Genomic DNA, 9,594 nt, shown 5'->3' on the forward strand with positions numbered 1-9,594 from the left:
AATGGATCATACGTGGAGGGGTGAATTTATCGATGTGAGCATTTCTTTTCAATTGATGAAATGCCAAAAAGATCAAGTTGAGATACGCAATAATGCATGCGGAAGGCCAAGCTCTGCAATGATACAAATCGCACAATAAATCTCGAGGTATATATCCTCAAGATTTGTTGCAACATTGATTAAAGATGCTATAGGAGCCCTAAAAAAATTAACACAAACGGTTAACCTAGAAGATTATTGTGACAATCTTGATCTTTTTCTTAACAAATGGGTCATTCCTGAAGGATACACACTGAGCTTTTTCTTAACAAATATGCTCAAACTGAGTTGTAGATTTTAAAGATATGAGTTGTGAGTATACATTTGGCCGGTGAAGATCCTCCGCCACTACAAGATGATCCTGCTTTTAAGCAAAGCAACCGTGTTACAAGTTATTTAAGTAATTTACGAACAAGTCACCTTAAAAAAGTTGGAGACTTTACATGCATATACATATGCATGCATCATGCAGGTAACGTGACATGTAAGCATAATACAAGCTACATCGACAAAGGCTGGTGCGAAGTATAAGAGGGACCGGGCTGGGGTGACCCCGATCATTGTTATTTTTTCGTTTAGCAGGGTACATATTCACAATTTTGTTAGAAAATTTTATAGGTATTGAACACAGCCACCCTTAGGGCGCGTTCGCTTCACAAAATGAAATGAAATTGGAATTGGAATTTGCATAGAATTTGGAATTGGAAGGAATTGAATTTGGAATTTGAACATTCCAATGGGAATTGGAATTTGAAGGATTTGAAATCCAATTCTATTCTTGGTGTGTTCGTTTGATAAATGAATTGGAATCGATTTTTCTTTTTTTTTTTAACAAGGATAACGGCAAGACATTTTAGTTTTTTTTAGATTTTTTGTTTTTTATTTATATTTTGGGTTATTATTATTATTATTATTATTATTATTATTATTATTATTATTATTATTATTTTTAATGGTTTTCTATTGAGATCAAAAACCCCTCAAAAAATATTCAAAAATAATAATAAAAAATTTATAACTCAAAATAAATTGAAAACAAAAAAAATAAAAAAACCAAAATATTTTATTCGTTGTTCTCGTTAAAAAAAACCAACGAATTCACTTGAAATTCTCCACACTTAGGAAGGATTTAGAATCCCTTTATTTGAAGGAATTTGAAGGATTTAAATTCCAATTCATTGACAACCGAACGCAACAATTATGGAATTAGGATTCCAATTCCAACGAAACGAACATGCCATGTCATGGGATTTTAATTCCAATTCCTTTGAATTCCCACGAATTCTGTGAAACGAACGCGCTTTTAGGGTATTGGGGTCTATGACTTCGATCGCTACTGTGACTAAGCCCAAGTTTCATCACTGATATGATATGAAGTAACAAACCAGAACTATGTTGGATTATTTGGTGGGTGTGACATATATGTAAAAGAAAATGATTTACAAGAATGTTTAGGATACATATAAATGTATGCTTTATTACAAAAACATAGAATGGAAAAGAGTTACCGAAAATTACTTCCTTCCTTTACCGAAAACTCATCAAACCCGTGACCCGATTGAAGCTTCGAAGTTTCGATAAGTTTCTCCCCATCGCCCCACAATGCATATGCACTCTCCCCATGCACTTCTTCATCCCCAAATTGCAACACCTCTTCAGTCAATCTAAGAGGGATCACAACTCTAATTGCAACACAAATCACACTTGTAATCACAATGTTCCACACCACAACAAATAATATTCCTAGCAACTGGATGCCCATTTGGCGCAACCCAGCCTGAACACGACCTGTTTTTAAACCATAAGCAAGTCCTATGTAATGTTGCCACCCGTCGGTCATGTCAAAGAAAATACGATTTAGCCTTGGCTCAGCAAATAAACCGGTTAGAACACCACCTAGCGACCCTGCCACGGCGTGAGTGTGGAAGACCGCCATCGTGTCATCAATGTTTTTAAGTAGTGACACTTGTTTGTGTACCACCATCATTGTGAACCATGGTATGCTACCGGATAGTATTCCCATTATCATTGCTGCCCATCCTTGCACAACTCCTGTTCAATTAAATAAACTTTTGTTTCAAATAATTAAAATAATTTATATTTATCTATAAATGTAAAATTTATTTATTTTAAAAGTTAACTGGTTTTGAAACCTTAGTAAGTAGACGAATTCAATGCATTGGTTTCCACAAATAGTGCATTGAATTCGCTCCTTACGTCAGCAGAAAACCTGGCGTTTTTTCTAAAAAACCAGCATAAGAACCACCTCCGTCCGTATTAACTTATACGAAAATTTACATCTCTAAGGAGTGCAAAAAAAATGTTACCTGCGGCTGGGGTGATGCATACTAGACCAGTGATCATGCCTTGTGTAGCACCAATAACTGACGGTTTTACAAAGAACATGATATCAAGCATGAGCCATGTTAACAAGCTCATCGCCGCACACACGTGCGTGTTAAGAACCGCAAGTGAAGCATCCCGGCTCGCCATATAAGGATTGCCCCCATTGAACCCGGTCCATCCCATCCACAATAAACCCGCCCCTAAAAGCATCAACAATATGTTATTCGGTGGAAACCTTTCCCGATCTTTATCGTCCCTCGGTCCCACCTACATCACCAAAAACGGGTCAAAATTATCACCTCTAACCATAACCAAAACCGGTAAACTAAAATTCAAAGATAAAATTAATCAAATCACCCAATAAGCCGCGGTTAGACCAGCAACTCCAGCCAAAAACGGGTCAAAATTATCACCTCTAACCATAACCAAAACCGGTAAACTAAAATTCAAAGATAAAATTAATCAAATCACCCAATAAGCCGCGGTTAGACCAGCAACTCCAGATGATAGATGAATAACATAACCTCCAGAATAATCAATTATACCCATTTTTGCTAACCAACCATCAGGACACCATATACTATACGCCCCAACCGTATACGAACACGTTAACCAAATCGGTACAAACACCATCCACGCGTAAAAATTCATCCTCCCAAGCAACGCACCCGCGATCAAGATCAAAGTGATCGCGGCAAACACAAACTGAAAAAATATCATAGTTGCATTAGGAAACTTTCCAGCAAATGCTTTTTCAACTAGATAACTAGCACGTAGTGACGCCAAGCCCGGTCTTCCTAAAAATGGTACGAGTTGTTCGGACCCGAACGACATTTGATAGCCCCAACCAACCCAACAGACTAGGACTGCAGCAAAGGCGAAAAGGGCCATGAAACACGAGTTCACGGCCCATTTCTTTTTTACTATGCTGCCGTATAATATGACTAGCCCCGGGACACTTTGGAGGCCCACCAATGTGCCCGCGGTCAGCTGCCATGCGTTATCGCCTTTGTTCATCCATTCCGGGCTTGCATCAGTGGGGAAGAGGTTTACAGGAATGTTGAAGGGCATGTTCTTTGAATGTTAGTGAATAATTATAATGACATCATTAGCATTTTGAAAAGTGGCTTATGTAGTATGGGAAAAGTTAGTTTAGCAAAGTACCTCTATGTTTTGTTTTTTACAAGCTGATATGCCTGTAAACGGACCGAACGAATATGAGCGAGTCATATTGGTGTTTGTTAACATGAATAGTTAAATGAACAGGGTTTTGTTATTTGTGTTTGTTCATGAAGAAAATGAATGTGTTTGTGGTCATTCGTTAATTGTATAGATTAACGAACAATTCATGAACTTAATCGAACATTACTAAGTGAATACCAGTTAAAAGTAAACATAAACATCTATCTCTTGGGCCTATATTGATAAAACTAGATTAAATGGTAATGGTGATATTTTAATTTTATATAACTAGAATAAACTATAAAGAGCCTAAATAACTTGAATAAATATATAAACGAATGAAGTCAAACAAGAGTAAACCAATGAACATTCATGAACGTTAACAAACGAATGGATTTGAATGAACAAGCATTCGGGAACATAATTAACGAAAGGGACATGTGTTCGTGTTCGAGCGTTTAACTAAATAAACAAAAAGTTTTGTTCAGGTTTGTTCGTTTATTAAATAAACAAGTTGTAAACAAACTTCTCAACAAAAGGTTCATTAAAAGTTGGATTCCAAAAAAAAAAAAAAAAAAAACATGTAAGGTTAAAGGTTGACTTTGGAATAGCAAGAAAAGGCGATAGGAGATATGTTTATTGGGTTATGAGTTGTTCACTTGTTTGCATTTGATGAGAACGGAGAGACCAAAGCCCAAAATATGTGGTGGATCCATTGCCATGTTATAGGCTAAGAAATAAATGGAATCTTAGATATATTGCCATTTACTTGATATAAAGATTATCAAAATGTGTATTTTTATTATTCATAAAATAAAAGGTTGCTTTTTATGTACAATATATAATACCTATTTGAAATAATTAAAATTATTAGTTTTTAAACAAATTTATTTAATTTATAAAAAAAATATAATATTGTAACTAATGACTACCCATGATTAAATTGTTATTAATTTCAAAATAAATATTTTATTTAAGTATAACTCATACTTTTAAATTGTGCATTTTAATACTACAGAACCTATTCTTATAGTAGTAAGTAAATTCAATAATAATTTCTATGTTAGCAGCTTTAATATATTGTTGATACTGATGTAGTCGAAATAGGGGTCGAGGACATCAATGCCGCTAACAATTGCGATAGTGGTCAAGAAATAAGGCGTCTATAGCCCTATAGGTGACGGTGGTGCAACTGCCTACCTTGAAGCATGTGAGGAGTTGTCATTGGATCGTTTTAGGGTTTTATCAAGCGATGGAGCTGTGACTGTATCTGTTGGCGTTGAAATTCGTATCTCCTTGTAACATGTTAGAAGATAATTGGCTGTTATTATGAACCGTATCTCTTTGTGAGAGAACCGCCATATCACATTTAGTATATGTATAATTTATTAATATCATACTTTTTTATTCATCTTAAGCTTAAAGTATAATGTAGTACCATGGTCCCAAGATTTGGCTAAATATGTTAGTAATAATTATGTACTTTTTTTATTCATTTTAAGCTTAAAGTGTAGTGCAGTACCCTGGTCCCAAGTGAGCGTCATCGTAGAAGCTTGTAAGCCAAGTTGAAGGTAATATGCTACACATGTCATATTCAAAGTAGTGTAATTGTGTAAGAGCATCTCCAACAAGAACACTTGTGCACAGATATGAAAGAGAAACAAAGTTAGCAAATGCGACGAGAAGAGAGACGATGAGAAATCTGTCTATATTATATAATATAATATAATATAATATATTTTTTTCCATGTTATAATCTTTAAAAAGTAAGAGTTTTTATCTATTACACCCATATAATTTTGATCACAATAGGTGAATTTTAGTTTTGATCATGCTTCTATAAAATTGGCCAACACCACCCACGTCCATTATTTTTAATCGCCAGCACCACTACCACCAACGCCGTCACCGCCGCCTCCACGTGACTACCGACGCCAACACCACCACCCCCATTGTATCCATCGCCTCAATCACCACTATCACCATCGCGACACCACCTACACACTATTGCCAATGCCCTCACCATCGCCATCGTCACTACCAGTCTACCACCGTGACACCACCTACAACTTTGTCGTCGTAACACCCCCACCACCGCCGTCACCAGCCACAAGAAAAATATAGCAGGTGAACCATTTAATACTTGTTTTTCTAAAACACTCTTTTCACGCAAACTCCATTTTGAACAAAAACTAAATCAATACTTAACTAAAATGGCTTCTAATCCATTTTGCTCAGCATCAGTTTTGGCAGGTTACTCGACCAGACGCTTTTGCCAGGCTTATTTACCTCCCATCATTGTAATCACGCATGTGTGCGACTCGCCATACAAACTCCCACAACAAAAGACATGGAACGAACATGCAACAAATTTGCTTAACAAAACCAAGCAAGTCCGATCAATCAAAGGGTGTGGGTTCAGGCCTCATCAAAGCACGTGTACGAGAGCTATTTGCCATATAAAAATTGCTCATGAACATAAAGTTTATGTTAAAATGTTCAAAAGAAAATAAAGAGCTAAAATCCTAACATGCATTCACACAACATTGAAACTGAACATCACCCGATACAAACCAAATAGTGACTTGACCATCCCTCAGATGGGCTGACCTTTCGGAACAAATTGGTCCTTGAGCCACATGTAAACAGGGACCAGCACGTAGTAGACTCCAGCCAACGCACCCAAGAGGAATCGCGTAAGGAACACGAACGGGTTCACTGGTTTGGAAATGTCTTCTTCTTTGGGGCCCAGCTGATGATGAAACAGAATGTTAGTAAGAGGAGATGATAAATTTTGCATATGCAAAGAGCTCAAGAAGTCCACAAAAGGGGTAGCCCGTGAACCCAATTACGGGCTAGACAGGTGTTCGATTGCGTTTTGAAAGAAATTATGTAATATAAATCGTAAAATAAGGAAGTCCGCGATAATATGGCATGAGACTGGAAATTGTGTTTTAATATGTTGTTTGAAGTGCTTGATAAATTATATTTATTTTAATGAATTAATTGATAAAATGACATTTTTATGAAGAAATAACGTTTTGTTTGATAGAATAAAGGTATATTGGTTTTTAATGATCCCAACTATTGTCTTTTGGTCACTGTTGGTCTCAACTAATGAATTGGCTACTGATGGTTCCAACTTTTAAAGTATTTGTACCTAATGGTCCGCGACTAACAGAATCCTAACGCTGTTAGTTTCAGGTCGTCGGGAAAATGTTTTTGGCCGAAAAATTTAAATTTGTTGCCGGAAAACATGACCTGAACACCGCAACCACCGCCAATTGACTCACCACTAACCAACTACCACCACTTGAGCACCATCAACCGATTCCGACGATGGTTCTAGGGTTTCCGGCGACCTCAATAATTGGGTCTTTTACTAGAAAAAGGTTCCCAAAGGTCCGATATGAAGCTACCAAGATGCTTGGGACGAAAATGTTAAGTTTTCGGGGAAAAAATTTGAGTTTTCCGGCCAAAACCTTTTTTCCAGCGACCTGAAACTAACGACGTTAGGATTCTGTTAGTCGCGGACCGTTACGAACAAATACTTTAAAAGTTGGGACCATTAGTAGCCAATTCATTAGTTGGGACCAGCAGTGACCAAAATACAATAGTTGGGGCCATTAAAACCCAATACACCTAGAATAAAAGTACCTCAAATTAGGTTTGCAAAGGGTAAGTGGGTAAATTTTTTGTTATACGAAACAGATTATCTGATTCCTAGAATAATAATAAAATACAGAAAACTTTTATCAAGACTTAAAAACCGATTATTATAGTTTGTCATCTTCTTTTTATAAATGGGATTATAGTTGTAACAGCATAGTTTTGGTGATCATATTTAACACATTAACTATTTAAAAAATGGACAGAACATGTTAGCGGGTCAACCCAAGTGGCCGTTTTGGCCCATTACCCGGTCTGCCCCACCTACCCATGTTGCCGCCTCAACTAGTAAGAGCCCGTTACCTGCAACGGTGAATCCCCTGATGCGGGTTTGACTCCAGTAACAGAGCACCCCATGATCAAACCATGGCGACGGACCCCACGATACCATTTCGGGCCAATTCTCTTTATCTCCACATCTTTAAATCCAGCCTTTGTAAACCACTCAATGTACTCTTCCTCTTTGGGAAAAAGCATCCACACGTCCGCAAAGAAACGAGACAACCAATATGTTGGATATACAGGCCCGATTATACATGCCTTCCCTCCTATCTTTAGAACCCTGTATGCTTCTCTGATGCCTCGTTGCGGGTCGGGCCAGTACTCAATGCTGCAATATTATATGCGCATAGCCCGTGCGTCAAAGATTCTTAAGAAAGTAAACTTTTTCGACAAGCACACAATCATAGTAAAATGATCCAAGAATAACTTTTTTATTTCTTCAAGCCACTTAACATTTAAATATGGTTTTTATTTGATCGTGGGTCCCCTTTATGTGACTTGTGATGGGTCCCATAATCTTGGACTGTATTTGTTTGGAATAATTATTCTAATAATAATATTGGCTATAACACATAATGAAGAATTAAGAAAGATAATGATGCAAATAGCGCATACACACACATCAAAACACCCCTAAAATGTATAATGAACGAAAACAAATAAACACAAAATATCAATCTTGAGAAAATAATATGTATATTTATATACCTTCCGGCAGATATATATCTATCGGCATAGTCAGTCCTAAAAGGAAGATCCTCAGCATCACCCTCAATGAACTTGCATTCTTTCAACGGTTCCTTTTTCTTGGCTTTCGCAAGCTGATGTGGCGACTGATCCAAAATTGTAACATTCTTAGCATCAACATGTTTCACAATACCCAAAGTCGTGAACCCGGTACCCCCACCAACATCCACCACTGTCATATGCCGGCTATAAAGATCCGCCGGCTCTAACGCTTCGTCTCTCATATCTTCGGTCCAATGGCCCGGGTTTATCACATGATCATACACAATTGATAAAAACCTATAGAACCAAAATGCCTCTTTTTTGTGTTGTATGAACCTAGGTTGTGAAGCTGGCCTAGGTAAAGAGACACTGCATTTTGGTACAATTAAGGTTTTACCTCTCGAAACCGAACTCCCGCAGGCCAAATTAACTTTGAGTGGAAATTTTCTTCCACTCAATTCTGACCCATTAAACCCTAACCCATTTGCAGCAACTCTGCCTCTTATTATTGCAAGATTTTCAGCTCCATACAGCATTGAAGATGTCATTATTTCTGATTATTTAAATCCCAAATTCAATTTCAAAATTCCAAAAGATGTAAAACAATAAAAGATTGTAAATTTGAGTTCATATTCATAAATTTCACATTTTTAACAAAACCCAAGATGAGAAAAGTGATGAATTTGGGTTAAGATTCATAAATATCAAGATTTCAACCAAACCCTAGATGTAAAACAGCAAAAAGGTTGTAACTTTGAGTTCATAATCACAAAATTTCACATTTTTAACAAAACCCAAGATGAGAAAAGTAGTGATTTTGAGTTTAGATCCATAAATTTCAAGTTTTGACAAGAACCCATGTGGAAATTAATCAAGAAAAGTAATCTTGAAAGGGTTCAGTTCAAGATTATTATTATTATTATTATTATTATTATTATTATTATTATTATTATTATTATTATTATTATTATTATTATTATTATTATTACATGCAATTGAAGAAGCAGGGCTTACCAGCTATTAAGTCAATACAACATTGAAGATGAATTAATGAGTGGAAGCAGAAGAAAGAATTTGTGGTGTGAAGTTGGTGTTGGAGAAGAAGACAAGTACAAGTAAGTATACAGCCGTAGAACTTGTGATAAGAGGACACTCACAGGCTAAGGCTGTTAACAGGATTACGGAAATCTAGTGGTGATGAATTTTTTGCAAATCAAAGAAAATAAAATAATATATTATTTTTTTTCCTTTTTAGTTTATATGTTATGTTTTTATTTAATAATTTAAAATACAAAATTCGATTTTAAAATTTCAGAGTATAGCATATTGTTGGATAATAATATGTAT

At 36.2% G+C, this 9,594-nt stretch overlaps 2 protein-coding genes across 2 annotated transcripts; both read right to left on the reverse strand.

The window, feature by feature from the left end:
* Positions 1-1,543: 1,543 nt before the first annotated feature.
* LOC143598900 (ammonium transporter 2 member 5-like) lies at positions 1,544-3,476 on the reverse strand. Its single transcript, XM_077076993.1, has 3 exons — positions 2,857-3,476; positions 2,367-2,652; positions 1,544-2,091 (listed from the first exon to the last, which is right to left on the reverse strand). Exons 1-3 carry the CDS (start codon positions 3,454-3,456, stop codon positions 1,544-1,546), a joined length of 1,434 nt encoding a protein of 477 aa, XP_076933108.1. The 5' UTR covers positions 3,457-3,476.
* A 2,549-nt stretch (positions 3,477-6,025) lies between these two features.
* Positions 6,026-9,374, reverse strand: LOC143598901 (2-methyl-6-phytyl-1,4-hydroquinone methyltransferase, chloroplastic-like). The gene is made up of 4 exons (XM_077076994.1): positions 9,262-9,374; positions 8,227-8,800; positions 7,540-7,846; positions 6,026-6,319 (listed from the first exon to the last, which is right to left on the reverse strand). The coding sequence occupies exons 2-4, from the start codon at positions 8,793-8,795 to the stop codon at positions 6,164-6,166; spliced, it is 1,032 nt and encodes a 343-aa protein (XP_076933109.1). The 5' UTR covers positions 8,796-8,800; positions 9,262-9,374; the 3' UTR covers positions 6,026-6,163.
* Positions 9,375-9,594: the final 220 nt, after the last annotated feature.

The sequence above is a fragment of the Bidens hawaiensis genome, unplaced genomic scaffold, assembly GCF_021521415.1.
Source record: "Bidens hawaiensis isolate Kalapana, Puna unplaced genomic scaffold, B.hawaiensis_p1.1 tig00051235_1, whole genome shotgun sequence".
NCBI lineage: Eukaryota > Viridiplantae > Streptophyta > Magnoliopsida > Asterales > Asteraceae > Bidens > Bidens hawaiensis.